The 19,315-nt window shown below is 45.3% G+C and overlaps 1 protein-coding gene across 3 annotated transcripts in view; it reads right to left on the reverse strand.

The window, feature by feature from the left end:
* Window positions 1–19,315, reverse strand: part of LOC135516332 (inactive ubiquitin carboxyl-terminal hydrolase 53-like) — a 55,888-nt gene that overhangs the window by 13,359 nt on the left and 23,214 nt on the right. For all 3 annotated transcript variants that reach the window (XM_064940560.1, XM_064940561.1, XM_064940559.1), the window contains 10 exons: window positions 19,171–19,305; window positions 17,142–17,252; window positions 15,978–16,060; window positions 15,765–15,849; window positions 15,034–15,180; window positions 13,023–13,172; window positions 10,612–10,780; window positions 8,616–8,768; window positions 7,069–7,215; window positions 2,230–3,046 (listed from right to left, as the gene is read on the reverse strand). In XM_064940560.1, the coding sequence (XP_064796632.1) occupies window positions 2,230–3,046; window positions 7,069–7,215; window positions 8,616–8,768; window positions 10,612–10,780; window positions 13,023–13,172; window positions 15,034–15,180; window positions 15,765–15,849; window positions 15,978–16,060; window positions 17,142–17,252; window positions 19,171–19,305 (1,997 nt within the window). The remainder of the gene's footprint in view (window positions 1–2,229; window positions 3,047–7,068; window positions 7,216–8,615; window positions 8,769–10,611; window positions 10,781–13,022; window positions 13,173–15,033; window positions 15,181–15,764; window positions 15,850–15,977; window positions 16,061–17,141; window positions 17,253–19,170; window positions 19,306–19,315) is intronic.

Raw genomic sequence — 19,315 nt, forward strand, 5'->3', positions numbered from 1 at the left:
CCCTGACTAATTGAGGCTGTTCTGAGGGCAAAAGGTGGTGCAACTCAATATTAGGAAAGTGTCTGAATGTTGTTTTTTTACTCAGTGCATATAGTCCCATATAGTCGTAGTACTGACTCATCAAAAACAAATCATTCACTCATTGAGTAAGGTATTTATATCATATACATAGGGATTAATTAACATATTGTACTATCTTGTTATAATGACTACACTACTGTCAATATATGCTGGATTGCATAACGCATTTTGGTCAGACTGTTGGTTGCCCATCGATTGACTGTGCCTCTTGGGAAGAAAGCAGTCGTCAGCTAGTTGGGATCATTATCGCCTGGCGAGCCGACACTGAAGACTCTAGCACAATAACCTCGGTAGATTCTGCTGTGTGTACGTATGTATAAAAATACAATTTAAAAAAGTCTCAGAATGGGTTGTTTGCACCATCTAATTATTCATAAATGGCATAAATTTTGAAGTCGAGTCAAATCATAACATGAGTCGTGTAGTGAAGAGATTATAGCTGAAGGGAGGCAACGAGTGAATAAAAGGCGTCTCAAAAATATCTGAATAGAACAGAATGAAAAATCCAAAAGTAGGCTATACAGTGCATTCAGAAAGTATTCAGACCCCTTGACTTTTTCCACATTGTTACGTTACAACCTTATTCTAAAATTGATCAATTAAAAAAATCCTCATTCTACACACAATACACCATAATGACAAAGCAAAGACATGTTTTTAGAAATGTTTGCAGATTTTTTTATTTAATTATTTAAATAAATATTCAAACACTTTGCTGTGAGACTTGAAATTGAGCACAGGTACATCCTGTTTCTATTGATCACCCTTGATGTTTCTACAACTTGATAGGAGTCCACCTATGGTAATTTGATTGATTGGACATGATTTGGAAAGGCACACACCTGTCTATATAAGTTCCCAAATATTGACAGTGCATGTCAGAGCAAAAACCAAGCCATGAAGTCGAATGAATTGTTCATAGAGCTCAGAGACAGGATTGTGTCAAGGCACAGATCTGGGGGAAGGGAACCAAAACATGTCTGCCGCATTGAAGGTCCCCAAGAACACTGTGGCATCTTCCTAGACCTGGCCGCCTAGCCAAACTGAGCAATCGGGGGAGAAGGGCCATGGGCAGGGAGGTGACCAAGAACCCGATGGTCACTGACAGAGCTCCAGAGTTTCTCTGTTGAGATGGGAGAACCTTCCAGAAGGACAACCATCTCTGCAGCACTCTACCAATCAGGCCTTTATGGTAGAGTGGGCAGAAGGAAGCGACTCGTCAGTAAAAGGCAAATGACAGCCCACTTGGTGTTTGTCACAAGGCACCTAAAGGACTCTCAGACCATGAGAAAGATTCTCCGGTTTGAATAAACCAAGATTGGACTCTTTGGCCTGAATGCCAAACATCATTCTGTAGGAAACCTGGCACCATCCCTACGGTGAAGCATGGTGGTGGCAGCATCATGCTGTGGGGATGTTTGTCAGCGGCAGGGTCTGGGAGACTAGTCAGGATCGAGGGAAAGATGAACAGAGAAAAGTACATTAAAAAAACCTGCTCCAGAGGGCTCAGTACCTCTTACTGGGGTGAAGGTTCACCTTCCAACAGGACAACGATCCGAAGCACACAGCCAAGACAACACAGGAGTGGCTTCGAGACAAATAGCCAAGACAACGCAGGAGTGGCTTTGAGACAAGTCTCTGAATGTCTGTGGCCCAGCCAGAGCCTGGACTTGAACCCCATCGAACATCTCTGGAGAGACCTGAAAATAGCTGTGCAGCGACACTCCCCATCCAACCGGACAGAGCTTGAGAGGATCTGCAGAGGAAAATGGGATAAACTCCCCCAATACAGGTGTGCCAAGCTTGTAGCGTCATACCCAAGAAGACTTAAGACTAATCAATGCCAAAAGTGCTTCAACAAAGTAGAGTAAAAGCTCTGAATACTTATGTAAATGTGATATTTCAATTTGCAAACATTTCTAAAAAACAATTTTTGCATTGTCATTATGGGGTATTGTGTGTAGATTGAGGATTGATGAGGGGGAAAAAAATAGTTATCCGTTTTAGAATAAGGCTGTAACAAAATGTGGAAAAAGTCAAGGGGTATGAATACTTTCCGAATGCACTGTATATTAACTAAATGTCTTAGTGCTTCAAATGATCTTATAAGAGAATCAACAGCAGACAGAAAATAACACTCCTGCTTACCTTGTCAGGTGTACCTCAGGTTTGGGCCTCAGCTCTTTGGACGTAAAATTCTCCACCACGGGCGAGTCCAGGTTGGCCGAGCCGTTGCTAAGCCGGTCGCTGCTCTCGTATCCCGACTCGGTGCGCTGGATCTTCCAGTTGTCGCTGTGCACCTTCAGCGTGCTGACCTTTGACCTGTCCTTACCCTCTGACTCCAGTGAACTGCGGCTGTCGCCCGTCTCGGGCCGCTGCTCATCCTCGTAGATGGTCATCAGGCTCTTGGACTTGTGCTCCTCGCGCCCGCCCCATGTGAAGTCCTGGTCCTGTTCCCTGTCTCTTTCGTGGGAGGGTGGCGCCATCTCCTGGCTGGAGGGTCTCCGGTGGGGACTGTGCTGCCGGTGCTCCTGACTCCCTCCACCACTACCGCTTATCACACTATCCACGTTTAGCACCTCGCGCATGGGCTTCCATGGCCGACTTGGCCTGCTGCTGCTACTGCTGCTGGAGCTGGAGTTTCGGCCGCCCTCCCGGCTCCCAGGGCGCTCCCGCGATTCCTGGCTGCTGTCCGTGTCGTAGCCATTAGAAAGCTGCTCTAGTCTCCGGCTGTAATGGCTGCCACCAGAGCCCTCGCTGCCGCTGGGCAGGGCTGGTAGTACCTGGACCCTGGAATGGGAGTGAGGAGGACCCTCGTGAGAGGAGCACCTGCCGCCAAAGTGGGGGGCCCTCTCTGTCCTGGTAGGCCCTTTGCCCTGGCTGGCATACAGGCGCGTATCCAGGTACTGCTTGAAGCCATTCTCTGGCGGGGAGGCGGAGCGCGAGTATCTCTCTGATATTGGATCTGAAGGAAAGAGAAGCAGGATTTTGAGAATTTATTCAAGTATAGTGTGTAGGAAGACATGAACACACATTTTGTAAAGGACATTGTCCTAGACGTCTGTCTGGTACTTACAAGGATGTGGTAAGCTTTTTCTACAGATATTGCCCAAGATAATTTATCCCACATGTTAAAAACTGCTGTGCTCTTCAATTTGTTGGCTACAATGAGGTAGAAAATCCTCCAGCAAAACCTATTTCGAGCTTCATTGCAAGAAGCTGTTATTCCACATGACAAGACATTTGTTCCATGTTTTCTTATAATATATGAGACAAAATAAACACATTGGGCGACCTCTGTCATTAAAAAGTCGCCATGGCTTGTCCAAGTCGCATCAATTCACCTGAGGCGAAAGTAGGGTGCGAAGGGAGAGGACCTTCAAATTCTTAGGAAAATAACCTTTTCTGGTTGATGTCGCTAAGAAAGTCTCTTTTTCCACGTGGGAAATGCTGATTCCAACATTGCCCTCGAGCTGGCGTAGTATCCAAACTGCCGCCCTGAATGCCAAATGCCAGTGTATTGTGACACATTGAAAGTTAGAATTGTTGCACTTGGCAAGGTCATTCCAGGCCAGCGTTTGCTAAGGAAGACCGCAGGGGTGTAGTGGAGTATGGGGACAATGAGGTCGTCGTGGTCTGTTGTACGTCTGTAGACAAGAGGAAGGTGTAAATAATGGACGCCGGGATACCGTGTGCATCTCCGTGGCATAGCAGTATGGTTAGCAACCTCACGCTGTGACATCTGTGGAGATACTAATGATGAAAGGTGGCCGTGTGCGTGTGTGTATGTCTGTATACAGTGCCTGTATACATACTCCCTGCTGGCTGTCCATGACTCTTGAATAGAGGAGTCTGTGGCCTGGAGATGTGTATGACTTTGAGGACATAGTGTTTGTGTGTGTGTGCGTGTGTACACGAGTGTTTGTTTTTCAAGGACACCGAGTCATGCCGGCCACTTTCAAAAAATATGATTAGACTGGACATCTCCACTGGAACAGTACAGTGATATGTTATTCAGGGAGAGGGGTATGCAGTAAGGTGGGCAGTAAGCTTAACTTGCTAAATATATGCCCTATTCATTTCCGTCTAACTTTATTTACTGATAGAGCTCTTCAACAAAGACTAACAGAAGACTAACAGAAGACGCACTAAGGGACAATTACTCAACGTTAGGATGACCGGGTCCAATGGCTCGGTTGGATGGAGAATTATCCTTCCAACATCAGGGTTGTGGGTTTTGATTCTCACACATTCTACATATGTCCTGGTCTGGATATACATTTTAGAACTGGAAGCCTGCACTGAGGTCTCAGGTGTGCAGAGAGAGTTATGAGAGGTTACAATCCACAGCGCCTTAGGATGGAACCTCCCCTGAGAGACGGAGTCGCTATGGCTAGGGAATCTGCCGACGGGGAGCGCGAGGGTTAAATCACCTCGACCGTAACTTGCCCTGTTCACATGGCGTGTGTGAGAGACTTGTGTGATATTTGATGTGTGATTTTGTGCACGTCTATGTAAGGGTTTCTGTGAACTGGTCCAGCTGTGTGTGTGCGTGCATGTGTACACACGTGCGACAAAGACGGTCTAACTATGCGTGTAGCGATGCTAACACAGCATGCGTGTCAGTTAGGATTGGAAGGGAAGCTAAATGTCAACACAGTTCCACTGTGCTAGATGAAAAGAGGGAAACGTATCCTGGTAACACCAGCTGCAATATCCCAAATGGAGCCCTATTTCATACATGGTGTACTACCAAAGCCCTGTGGTCAAAAGTATTGCATTATAGAGAGAATAGGGTGCCATTTGCGATTTAGCCAATGTCTCCCATTGACACCAACTCTCCCTATCTGACCTGAACGCCAACTTTCTTGTTTTGCTATTTTTCCAAGTGTGACGGGACTGAAAATCGTTAAAGATTCCAGCCACCCAAACCATGGGCTGTTCTCTCTGCTTCCGCATGGCAAGCTCTTCTGGTGCGCCAAGTCTGACACCAACAGGCTACGGAACAGTTTCTATCCCCAAGCCATGGGCGGTTCTCTCTGCTTCCGCATGGCAAGCTCTTCTGGTGCGCCAAGTCTGACACCAATAGGCTACGGAACAGTTTCTATCCCCAAGCCATGGGCGGTTCTCTCTGCTTCCGCATGGCAAGCTCTTCTGGTGCGCCAAGTCTGACACCAACAGGCTACGGAACAGTTTCTATCCCCAAGCCAAGCCAGTAGACTGCTAAATAGCTAACAAAATAGCTACGCGGATTGTCCAAGTTGATCCTTGTATTTTATTTTCCCCAATGTCTCTATGCACACTCATAGGGCCCTAGACACACTGAAACGCCAACACACACACTCCCTGTTTATCATATATCCTGATGCCTAGTCACCTTACCCCTATACATATCTACCTCCATCACTCCGGTATCCCTGCATATTGTAAATATGGTAGTGGAACTGATCGTGTGTACAGCGTTAAAACTTGAAACTAAAACGATCAAGTACCTTTGAAGAGAGCTAGCCTGGGCACGAGCAGTATTATATATAAATTTATTCCACTTACTTTAGCTCACCTCCAGCCTCACCATTCATCAAAGCCATGATGCTAGCCTCTGTTAGCCTGGTGCATTCAATCATAATGGGACATGAGCCTGGTGCTAACATAGTGGCTGTGGGGTCTAGTTCAATTTCAGTCACTATCACCTTGCCCCTATTTCCAACCCATTTGGTGTTTACAGAAATGTAACGACAGGACAGGTGAGAGAAATACGACAGAGGGTTAGAGACCAAGGAGGAAAGGGGTGAAGTTTCCTCTAGACACTGACCTATGATCAATTTGGCATTTTCCTCCAATGGTTCGGGTTAGGCTTTGCGTATGCTGATCCTTAGATCCGTTCTTATGAACAATTTTAGAGATTGCTTTCACATCGATCTATCTGTAAGTCCCCCACCAACACACACAGCAAGCCACAACACCTTTGAGGGACTACTTATGGTTGGATGAGAGAAGGTAGGCTAGATGAGGGTGGTAGTGGGTCTCATGTGGCCATAGATGTTGCCTTATTTCTTTTGCTGGCCTAGATAAGCGATATGGGTCCAGGGCCAGGAGTTCTATGATCCTACTCTCACATACTCTACTAACACTGTCGTGTGATCACTCAAGACATTGAAATATCACCTCCAGACAGCAGCTAGGAATCCAAATAGAACAGGGTATACACCCTACCACAGTATCCAGTAGTGAGAGAAGAGAGAACGGTACGTGGAAGGACCTGATTCAAAAGGGAGGGAGACATGATTCCCCATCCTGACACATTGCTCCCAAACCACCCTGCCTGGTGGGCCATTCCAGTGCACCACTGGTTTGTTGTTCATCTTTATGGTGGTAATGATGGATTGCATGTGTACTGTGTAGAGCATTGTGTCAAGGATCATGTTCTATTTTCATTGGTGTGTGTGTCTACATGCATAGTGCAATTCCACTATCATTTCATATCAGTTACTTTTCCTCCCTGTGTGTGCGCGTGTGACGGGGCGGCAGTGTAGCCTAGTGGTTAGAGCATTGGACTAGTAACCGAAAGGTTGCAAGTTCAAATCCCCGAGCTGACAAGGTACAAAATCTGTCGTTCTGCCCCTGAACAGGCAGTTAACCCACTGTTCCTAGGCCATCATTGAAAATAAGAATTTGTTCTTAACTGACTTGCCTAGTAAAATAAAGGTAAAATAAAAATTAACCTTTATTTATACAGGTTTTTTTCATGGAGTTAAAATCTCGTTTTCAAGAGAGACCTTGTCCTTAAGCAACAAGGGTGAACAAAGATTCAGACAAAACAACTTACATACACTAACACAACATTGAACAAAACTATAGACACACACGATACAACAATTACATAAACGCAAATGTCATAACTAAAAAAAACAGCTGTCCTAAAGACAATACCACTCTTCTATGATATTTACGTGGACCAAGGACAACTGTGTGTGTGTAGCGCCATACCTCGGTAGCGGGCGTCCTGTCTCCTCCTCTCTGTCCTGTCCTGGTCTCTCCTGGAGGGGTGCATTCCCCAGACCTCCCCTGCCTTCATGACCACCTCTCTGGAGATGTCCTTCAGACGGCTCTTAGGATCACTGGTGCCCAGCTTCCCTGCACAACAGGGGACAGAAACACATTCTAGACTACATTCTATTTCAGTCATTTTGAGAAACAGAGTGACTTCCAATAGACAACACACCAAAAGGAACAAGCCGTCAAACACGAAGGGGTAAAGTCCTTTCTACTGTACCTCTAATCCCAACACAAACTACAGTCACTTAAGCCACCCCCACCCCATCTTCCACCTCCACTACTCCTCCCTTCCAACCCCTGACTAGCCCCCTGGAGGCATTGAACAGTGCTGAGTTTAAGGAGTAGTTTAGGGTCGATCGATGTGATGTACACGCCGTGCTTTTCTGCTTCACGGGGGGGAAATGCACTGAGATGGATCCCGCGGAAGAAATTCTCTCCTTCTATCCTCCCTAAGTCTCATCTCTGTAGCCTCTTCTCGTAAAGTAGGAGAAAGTCGGATACAATGGATAGAACTAGAAGCATGTGCTGCGGTCGTTGAAAATGCCAAACAACTCTGTGTAGAACAGAAAATGTGCTAGAAGAGGTTCTCTGTGTATAAGAACTGAAGGTTTCGGCTTCACATTGAAATCAATGACGAGACAATTTTGCAAATTGCACAGTCACTCTGTTGCCTGGATAAAGTGTCGTGGGAAAAGTGATGAATTGTCCTCATAAGATACTTGACTGCTATGATTATTATTTTCAGTCATTTGGGGTGGCCTTGCTGTTCTCAAAAGCCCTGAGCGACTGGTAACTTTTCCAGTGCTGGGGGATAGAAAACATTCAAAATGCATCATATTGAGCTGATGGCTTTAAGCAGGGAATAACAACAAAGGGGGACCTAAACAAGGAGAGACGTTACGCAATCCTTCGTAATCACAAAGGAATGTGCAATAATAACTAAGGCTTGTGTCCCAAATGGCGCCCTCTTTCCACTATAGTGCACTACTTTTGACCCTGGTTAAAGGTAGTGCACTATATAGGGAATAGGGTGCTTAAAAGAGTCTGCCCTTATGCTCTTTCCTTGCTTCTCTTGTCATCGCCTTTGCTTGCCTCTTCTCCTTTGAGGTGTACGTGCTCCTGATCCCTCACTCCCATGTGTCCTCATTCCCTTCCATCATAAAGGTCACTTATCAAACTCTGCCCCCTCTCCCTCCCAGGCCTTACTCCTCCTCTCAAAGGCTGTCCCTCTACCCTCTTGGCTGTTGTTGCCTCTATCCATGCTCCACCCCGCCCCCACATTAGTAACTCTAATCTACCTGCAATCTTCTCTACCTCTAACCCCACCACATCTTTCGGTCTCTAATCTCAATACCTATCATGCACCTCCCAAATGTCTCACTCTGATAATACCCATTTTCCATAGCTATGTGTAGAAATACCCATTACTCTTCCTGTCTCTCATCATATCCCCCCCCGCCCCCAACCCCTTGTCGTACCTGGTCCACGACCCCCGCCAGTCTGGCCGCTGCCCCTGGTAAAGGTGGAAGGGGTCTGGCTATTCTGTTTGATGCTGCTGGGGCCCAGCAGGGCATTCAGGTTCTCCCTGGTCAGGTCCAGTTTCTTGGGGCCCGGAAGTGGAGAGGAGGGCGCTGGTTGGTCGAAAAGGAGGAGAGGGACAGAATCTTTTATTTATTTTTTAACATATGGATGGCCTATGTCTCTTCATGGATCCGTTTCTACTGGTGAGACAAACCAGGGTGGGGATCAATTCCAACAAGCAATTCTTAGGTATTATGTAAATAAGCTTCCTATTACCATTACGTTTCAGTTAATTCCAAAAATCTCTGGAAAAATTTATATAAAAAAAAAAATCAATAGTTTAGTACGACCCAATTAACATTTTTGAAAATGTAACTGAACATTTATATTTCTTCTAAAGCACGCCTCTGAAGGCCAGTGAGCCGCAGTCACCATCACGACCTGGGGGCGAGGCCAGCTCAGAGAGTTAGAGAGCAGATCATTAAGGGGGATAAACCCCACCCCAAACAAATCCAGAGGTTTTTAATCCTCACACAGAAATGTTTAGCTGTACAAATGTACAACTTCTTGACATTGCCAACATTGACGGATATTATGGTCGAGGTCGTAGTAAAAAAAATATATATTTTTTAATATTGTTCAATGCTTTCTGCTAATGAACTCTCGTAGTTCAGTTTAAAATCAAGTATTGAGTGGTACAGAAAGGTTGGAACACTGTTAGCTAATTCACTAATAAACAGTAATCCAACTAGAGTGCAAAATTCTGGGAACTTTCCTCAAATTGACGTTTTTTCCAGAAATACCGGTTTGGAATATTCCTGGAATCAGGAAACAATAAGCAGGGAATTTGGGATTCCTCCAAACAGGATTTGGGGAATTTTAGTTAAGTTACTGGACTTTTGCAACCATAAATCCAACTGAAGTGATGGGCATCCCAAACTTGTTTTGAAGTCCAGCACGTATTTGTAAAGTCAGTCACTTTTGTCAACTGCACGTATTTTCTGGTCATACAGTCAAAACAGAAAATCTCAAGCACATTGAGAGACTTCAAAATGCCAAAATTGTGGCCCAAACAGACCCATCGACCCAATCATTAACAAAACAGAATTCTACACTGCAACATGTACTGTAGTTCCCCCCCCCCCCCCTTTTTTTACAGTCCCTCTCCGACTGAATGTGGTGAGGCTAACACTCCAAAGAAAGCAATTCATGTGCATCCGGAACAGGGCTCAAATTTAGACCAAAATAGTTAAAAGGGGATGCTAGCCAAAAAAGTTTGAAAACCACTGCTCTGTGGCAGTGGTGGTCATTTGGCTAGTACACACTGTTAAAAGGAAGATGTAACCACAGTCACACCATTGGCAACACTTGCTGGCATGAATTCCAAATTGCTCTTGCCGGAGATCTCTACTCATAGAAGCACTTATTTTAGGACCCCCACTTTTAGGACCCCCTCTCGCTGAGAACTTACTGCACCGACTTAAATATAGCATCCCCATGTGAAGCATGAATTAAAAGGAACTATGAATTATAAACGTGGTGTGTGGTTCCTGGGAATCGTCTCGAGTGAAGCAAAGGGGGTCGTGAAGCAAAGGGGGTCGTGAAGCAAAGGGGGTCGTGAAGCAAAGGGGGTCGTTCAACCATTTTGGAAACGGGGCCATTTGAATCTGGTCTCCAAAAGACCTAAACCAAGACCACGAGATAGAGACTGCATCGCCATCGCAAAAACACCAGAAGTTACATCATGGATTGATGACACCATGAAAAGTGATTGTACAATTGACTTTATATTGTTGGCATCCTGAAAAAAATATATATATTTGTGCATCATTTTAATACGCAAATTGAAAGCAGTTATTTCCCCTCAATGTGCTGTAAAAGTTCCATGACTCTAGGGGTAGTGTGTAGTTCTTCCTATAAATGAAAAAAAGTGTCACTTTGTCCGATGTATACCTTGGACGTCTCCATTGACGGGGGACTTGTAGCAGGAGTGGTCAGTGTTCTGGTGCGAGGTGTCGTCTACGGAGATGGCGCTGCCATCTGGGTTGGAGTAGAATAGGAGGAGGGGTTGGAAGTGGCCTTTGGTGCATTTGGTGACCACATCTTTCCACCGGGTCCCAATCTAGGATAGGGGAGATGAGACTGGGAGGTCAATAGGAGACTCACATGAAGTGTGTGTGTGTGTGTGTGTGTGTGTGTGTGTGTGTGTGTGTGTGTGTGTGTGTGTGTGTGTGTGTGTGTGTGTGTGTGTGTGTGTGTGTGTGTGTGTGTGTGTGTGTGTGTGTGTGTGTTCCTGCTTGACAGGCAGAAAGGCGAAATGGCATTTTCCCAATGTGACAAGAAAATAAAAATGTTCCCCGTGTCTTACTGGCACCGACCAGTTTTCCTTATCTCATTAGACAGAGAGGTCTTGTCAGAAGCCAAATGTGTCATTTTGTGCCAGTCAATACACATTACTACTTTTGAAGAGACTATTTATTTGATGAGCATCGGTTGCCAAAACCTAACGATGTAAATGTTCGGTGCCTTGGAGTACACCGTGCAGAAAATGCTGACTTGTAATTGAATTGGTTCATAGATTTAAAGGGCTCGGGCTCTAAGAAATATTATTATCAGAGTACATACTTTCTTATGCCTCATTTAAATTGATAGTGCACAAACAAAAACCCCAGAGGACAAATGTTGACAATGTTTGCTTGAATTCAGGGACATTCTTTGAACTACTACCCTCAAAACATATGGTGACCATAGACCAGGCATGTCACAAAAGGGTTCAGGGAGGAAATGTCATTTTAGAATGTCCAAGGAGACATTGTTGTGCACTGCGAAAGCACATTGTCCCTTTGTCTTGGATCTTAAGTGAATATTATGCGTTGAAGCAGTTTCACAATCACATTAGCTGAGCAGAGTTAAGTGCATGCCTCACTACAAAACGCCACAGAGGCAGACTGGAGGCTAACAGATGCTAGTGTACTCCTTAATTAACCAAAGGAAGGAGAAGGAGAGCGGAGCAGAAGGTATGAGAGAGAGAGACAGGAAGGAGAAAGAGCAAGAAAGGAATGTGACAGTAAAATGGGGGGGGGTCTTATTAAAAGATGGAGAGAGGGTACTCAAAGTTGACATTTTTCATGTTGGCCACTGATCCCCACCTGGGACAACAACAACAACAACAACATAGGCTTAGTGGAACCGCTGAACCACTGCAATAACTGATACAAGCAATAATGACAGTCAACAAACTGCAACCATAAATGTCAAATATAAATATAGTTTTAAAAGCCATCCATAAACTGTAGGGTATTTCTGCTCATTACTTGGTGTGAGGCTGTAAGAGAACGAGTAGCAACACATCAGGTATATGGCGTGTTATTTGGTTGGCTCGGGTGCTGTGCTTGTAGCACTCTGTCCCAGTCGGGCTGAAGTGCATACACAGCACAAGCTGCTGCTGCTGGATTGACTCCGAGCCAGCCAGCCTCTGCACCGCAGTCCAATCAAATGGACTGGACACAGACACACCCAGTGTTGTACAATATCATTCTCACATATGCATGCACACACAACATATCAATTCTTACCGTAAGTCATTTCAATTTGATATCCTGAAATGTGGAAGTCCACTAAACAGTGTAGCTCAACTGTGGATGACTGATGATGCAATTAACTAGGGAAAGACTGAAGGTGCTTCCACTGGGAAAACCTAATACTAGTACTGCTGTGTGTGTGTGTGTGTGTGTGTGTGTGTGTCCACCCTTACAAACATGTGTTGGTGGTGGTGATTATTGCAGGCTGTTCAACCCCACTGAAGAGTCATCAACCCGTGGGTGGTGAAGAAAGATTGATGTGGCCCTTATAAGAAGATGGTGGAGATAAGAGATGGCTCAGGGAGCTCCCTGCTCTCATTCTCTTGTAAAACAGTCCTTTTCATCAGCTCAGACGAGTACATTTCTGCACTTTGAGTTGTTGTCTAGGGAGGCTTTAGCTCCAGATAATAGCAGATTTTTATCCCATGATATTATACATCAGCTTCCTGGAAAATCCTCTCATGTCAGACTGTATTCCTGATTTTATTTCAAATCAACTAGTTGAATCCCTTTAAAGAAAGTTACCTACAGAAATGTTACTTTAGTTACTTGGTGAATTCCTTTTTCTGGTCATGGTGTCAGAGAGGGAGTGTGTGTGAACCACTACAGCAAACGAGACAGAGGCTAGTGCGTGTGGCGTGCGCCTGTCCATGCATTTATACGTGTGTGGTCCAAGCAGCATATGTTAGCACAGCGAAAAGAGAGATGCTATGAGTGTCGGGTGATGTGTAGTGTTTTTACTCCCTTGCTAGGAGGACTGCATGTCGTTTTCCCCTCCCTCACCTCTTTGACTGTGGCGTCGTCGAAGAACACCCATTTGGCGGACTTGGTGTGGAAGGCGAAGGCACAATAGTGGCGACTGGAGTAACAGATCATCCCAACCAATTGAAGCTCTCCCTTTTTGGCATGCTCGTCTGTCACCCGGTAGAAGAGCTGCGGACAAATACACACACTTACAATTACTTTATTTGGTCAAATTTTGCCCAAAACACTCCCACCCTGCCCATGAGTAATCTTGCCTAAGACCTTAAGTTGGCTCCCCGAACTTTAGCTCAATGGACTAACAGTCTTATCACACAGCAGAACCTTCTCAGTCAGATATACAGTATTTTACCAATAACATTCATGTTTTGTCATCCACACGGTAGCATTTGGACAGTAAAATTGCCCTTCAACTTGGACTATTGCTGGCATCGCCTGCATGGTCAATTTACACATCTCTAGCTGCTCAGGCAATCGTCACTATAATGGCATCCTCCCACCAGTTTGAATAGACCGCTGGATGAGGAGGTTGTGAAATAGCCTCTTGTTTTTCCTGAATGGCTGGTTCTCTTTGGTCATGGGAGACAATGGATTCCTAGGCAGGGGGAGGTTTTCTCCAACACCCAGCACAGTCACATGAACAGTACAAGTATGAATCAAGCCCTTTGTGGTACTTGGTGGGGGGGGGTTCTGCTAGACGAGCTAGACTAATCCAGTATTGGAATGCGCTCAAAACAAGGAGAGGGGAAAAGAGGAATCTGTGCTTGTAGTATTCAAGGGAGATGGTGTTGTGTAATATGTTGTTCCTGGCCTATGACAGTTTGTTCTAGATTTGTAGCAGGTTTCAGTGAAGCTCATTTCCTTTTATTCTTGAAGGAACAGGGTCAGTGTCAGCCAGAGTTGAGTGCTACAAATTAAACCTCCTGTACGACCATGCCAAGGACACTCTGTACTCCAACATGGACTCACACACACACCTTCCAGACACGCACCATTCTCTTACACATAATATACACACATTCACATGTAACCTTTCTCTGACTCTCTCACAAACAAATCACACACAAACACTGTACTCTTCCATCGTGGCACTGAGGGGGTGTTGACACGATCTGGCCATGCAGCAGGGGCTTTTTGATCAGCGGCGTGGGCCAACTGGGCATTGCACCACGCACTGCTTACGCAACACTCCGACTTACGCAGGGATAAAGCCCACTTTATTTCCCCCATATGCTCCATGGCACCGAAATAAACTGACCCCAACACAACCAGGGCAAGGAACACCAGCTGTGGAGGCTCCAACAAACAAACAAACAAACAGAAAAAGACAGAGAGCAAATAGAGTAAAACCAGAATGCAGTGATTTGAACCATATTTTAGGAGCTCGACCAATTCTAAATAGTGTATTATTGTTGTTTTTCCTATTTCCAGGGTTCACATTTTGGGGGGGTAAGGTGGACATTTTGTTTGGGTGCAATCACTGCGTTGGCAATTTTAATCACACTACTTGACTAATCTGTTTTATGACGGGCTGACAGAGAATTAGACATCTTTTAATCTTATGTGGAGGTTCTTGGCCATCACTAACTTTTTTCACAGGTCTTTGGCCCCAATCAAAGATCCAACTTTGTATTGCCCAATGGGTTTTTTATGACAGTGATTAGAAAAGTACACTTCTCCACTGTCTTTGAACCTTTTTTAGTTTCTCTACGACCCATCACTTTCAATAAACAAAACACAAGAGCAGACAAAGCGCTACATCAGTGTTTCCAAAACTCAGTCCTGGGGACTCCAAGGGGTGCACGTTTTGGTTTTTGCCCCAGCCCTACACAGCTGATTCAAATAATACAAAATTGAATGATGATTTGGTTATTTGAATCAGCTGTGTAGTGCTGGGGAAAAACCAAAACGTGCAACCCTTGGGGCCTCCGTACCAAGTTTGGGAAAGACTACACTACAATATTGAACTGATCCTCGTAATAATATAATCAGTTTGTTGTGCTTTTTGTCCCTGCTGGCTTGCCATCCTTACTCCAGAGAGGTTGAGGTGTGGCCCCAGCGAGCGAATGACGTCCTCCGTGAGGTCTGACTGGTCTGAGTCCCACACGAAGCCGATGGTGACGATCTCCGGGGAGTTCATGAGGACTCTGCGTATCTTGATCCTCTGGCCACAGTTACTCTGGTGACAGCGAGAGAGGGAGGAGACCGATAACTAGGGGAGCAGAGCTAACTAACCAGTTTAGCTAACAGGGCCGGGACAATACCGGTATTGCGATACTCGTTTGAATCGTGGCACGGAAACAAATAGAAAGTGGATTTCACATCTTTAGGAAAACAGCCCTAATGTTGGAAACAAACATCATTATGGTTGTCATCCAGTGTCACATGTCCTTATTTTCCAAGCTATAGCACACAACACAATATTTTACATACAGCAGGTTTTTAAAGGACCAAAGAGTTTGATCGGCTTTATGTTTTCATTTTTGCCATGGGAAAAGAATATTGCGATACTGCTATCGTCCCAGCTCTATTAGCTAACTAACCAGACAACTAAGTAACAAGAACCCTAAATACGACTTCACAGGGGGGGGGTTCTGCTCTTGTCTTGCTAGTGACTTTCCGACATCGCCCCCTACTAGTTGTCTAGTGTGATGAGAATGGAGCTGCATCCTGACCTAAGATATGCGTGTGCATGTTTTTGCACAAAACTGCCATTGACATCAATGTATGATTTTCTTAATGCTTGATAGGACAGACACTTACCGGACAGTTGCGGGAATCACCGATGGTGCTAGCCGCTTGCAGCAGCTCTCCAAATGACTCGTCCCGCCTCTGATACACCTGTTGACTGAGAGAACCAGAAAGAGTGTGAGAGAAAGATATGAGAGATAGTTTACAGAGAGTGACAAAGCTACAAAAGTCACTCAGAACATGGAGAAATGTGTGTTTTGTGTGACGTCAGTAAGCATGGCTTACCAGAGGGCAGTGGTGGAGACATAATGCACTAGCTCAGTGAAGGGCAGGGGGTCAGAGGATGCCCCACAGCTACGGCACACAGACTGCAGGGGAGAGGGGAACAGGAACACAACACAGACACATGGCCGTTAGCTAGGCGCCGCTTAGCCGCTGCCAAGCACTAATTATCAAGTCAGCGTGTCATTTCACGAGGTGTAGTAGTTTGGGGGCAGTTATGGGGAAATTACTACTTTAGGGTGTTTGTGTGAACTGTGATGGAAGAGAGTGGATTGTTTGTCAGTTGAGAGGAAAAGAGGCAGGCGGGTGGGTTGTGTTTTGTGTCTGGTCTTCAGACGTCATCTATTGCCTCTTTTCTCAACACTGGGCCACAGCACTGCTGGCTTTTACACTATTTTTTTTTTACCTTTATTTAACTAGGCAAGTCAGTTAAGAACACATTCTTATTTTCAATGACTGCCTAGGAACAGTGGGTTAACTGCCTGTTCAGGGGCAGAACGACAGATTTGTACCTTGTCAGCTCGGGGATTTGAACTTGCAACCTTTCGGTTACTTGTCCAACACTCTAACCACTAGGCTACCCTGCCGCCCCACTATAGGGACTCTACCGAAACATCAAAGCAATCCTCCTGCTGGAGAACTACTGGGGTATACAGGTGTTTTGTTCCAACCATACTGTAACTGTAGCACAGCAAACTATCCGCTACTGTGCACTTGACCACAACGCGCTCTAACCCCAGCGGTCCAAACACCACACGACACCCGATTCCACTAACCTGTTGAGCAGCTGATTAATGGAATCAGGTGTGTAAAACCCTGCTGGAAGAAGAGCTTGCATATCTACTTGCTCTCAGAGTTGGCCACCTATACATCACCATCAAACCCTGCATCAAAGCTGTCTGATACGTTGACGACAGGACTGCTCTGGGATTTAGTGAGATGAACATCATACCGGCAGGGAGGGATCTGAGGAAAACCCCCCTCTCTATTCCAGAGTAGCAACCCCACTCTGGAGACATGACGAATTGGGTAGCTCCTATCTCAGACAGTGATCATGTGGCTGCTGCTGTACCCCGGATGTGTGTGTGTGTGTGTGATCCCTGTGCCTGCAACTGGATATGGACCTGTGTGTGTGTATGCTACCAAATGCTAGGAGTTTCCTTTAACCTGTTCGTAGAGTGTCATGGCAAACTTCTGGTGTGTGATGCAGGACTTGGAGGTGCAGGCATCTGTCTCCTCAGGCACAATGTGCAGGTGGATCCGTTCCAGAATATTCTCCTGTGGAAATATACCATGACGATAAGAAAATGGGTCAAAACAAAACATGTAATAGTTTTCACCGAATCACCATTAGCAAAGTTAGATTGATCTTATCCAAAGGACTATTCACATTTTCAAATTGAAACTTTGGTAATCGCCCCCCTCTATTGGAATATTAGCAATCATCAGCTAATTATTTTTTCCTCAGTATGTATCGCCCTCAACTCACCCTCAGTTATACACTTATCTCCTTAATGTACCAGTAAAGAGAAAAATAACATCTGGTAAACCAATACTTCCCCCCCTGATACATCTGTATAAACCTGTATTGTTTTGTGACATTTAACAGCTAGGGAGTTATGCAGTGCCTCACTACTGTAGTTAAGGAACCAGTCTGAATGCAAGTGGCCTCCACTTGAAACTCACACGTTGCTACAGAATCCCACTGGGTTTATGAAAGAGTCAGGCTGCTTTTAGACCTTCACTATTTCGCAGCGATTTAATCTGACACTGGCTAATTCTGCTCAGAAATTAATCCAAGTTGTACCGGCTGAAGCATTACAGGGCCTTGATTTGGTCTTTAATTTATGCATGTGAACCTAAGATTCACATGGTTATTAGGTCCTTAGGAAAAAGAGAGAATGGCTATATGCAGGGCCTTGCCAAATCTGAACATGCACACAGCGAAACGTACATTGAGAATTAAACCAGTTGTAACAATGTTAGAATGATTCAGATGACATGCCTGACCAAATTGCAGGTAAAAATAAAGGGAGAAAACACTGTGATCTCAAGTTACATTTCTATTCCAGCTATATCATTAAAACGGGGTTGTTGCCAAACTGAGAATGGGACATTGGTTACAGGACAAACATTTCATTTTTTGTTTTGTCTGGCACCTGACCTTCTGACCACCACCTTGGATTTGATTGGATTGTGGTTCTTTCTAAATCATTGTTTATTCAAAACAAACTCCAGTACGAGACGGAAAGCACAGGAGTCTGAGGTAAATTTTTACTGACGGCCTGTGTGAGTAGTTCCCTGTGTTGCCGGGGAGCTCGGAGAGTCGGGCTCATTGGTTATTTGGTTTGGCTGACCTGTCGTTTTCTCATCACCTCCTGTTCTACAGAGAACGAGAGACTTAATTTTCAAATCCATTTATCCTCCACTGTAGAATGAGCCCTCCTGAGTGAATGACCTCCCCACTCGAGAGCTGCTGCGCTGAACAGAAAATGAGTGTACGTTTGTGCTGAGTAGGTTTACAGCAATTTCGCTACGGCGTCAAACCCAATACTCGCAGACAGAGAACACAATGTACTGGAGTGTACCGTCCCCTAATCCCTATGACTAAAGAGGAACAAATCATTAGCTAAGATGAAGTCAAAAACTAGATGTAATGTACAGTAATATTCCTAAATCCTGGATGTTTCTTAGTTGGTGTTGAAGCGTCTGAACATTCCAGGGTCTGAGCTTGTAATGACATTTTCTCTTTTGGGTCTAGAATGAGTGTTAAAAAGACCAGGGTACGAAAGCATTACTACTACAGAGGAAGATTGCAAAACTAAGCACAAGTGGACTGAATAGTTACGGTTATAATGAATCAGTCAGAGGGCTGATAGAGACATCTTTAAACCACTCGGAGTGATGCTGCATACACAGTGAGGAAACCGTAAAGGCCCAAAGGATGGTGCTTCTGCTTCCATAACCCGCCACCATTATATATTACGGGTTGTGTCGAGGAGATTGGTGGGAGAGGGGACAGGGCTCTTTCAGACGGTGACCTTGCTGAAATCTTTGTTACAGCACGTCTCCCATCATATGTCCCCAACACACATTCCAGTCTATCCCTGGGGAGGCCCCAGTCGCCTCCGCTCAGAGGCGCCCTGGATACCTGGGTTAAGCCGGTAAGCTTGGTCGATCACCATGGGAAACTTACGAAGCACTCTGCAGCATCGTCCATGAAGCCGAGCTGAAAGCGGTGCTCGTCCTTAAAGGTCTCTGCCAGAGCATGACGCAGGTTGTCCGACGGCAAAGCGCGCTCCCGACTGTGCTGGAACTGGGAGAAGATGCCCTGCGGAAAA

The sequence above is a fragment of the Oncorhynchus masou genome, chromosome 27, assembly GCF_036934945.1.
Source record: "Oncorhynchus masou masou isolate Uvic2021 chromosome 27, UVic_Omas_1.1, whole genome shotgun sequence".
NCBI classification, from domain to species: Eukaryota; Metazoa; Chordata; class Actinopteri; order Salmoniformes; family Salmonidae; genus Oncorhynchus; species Oncorhynchus masou.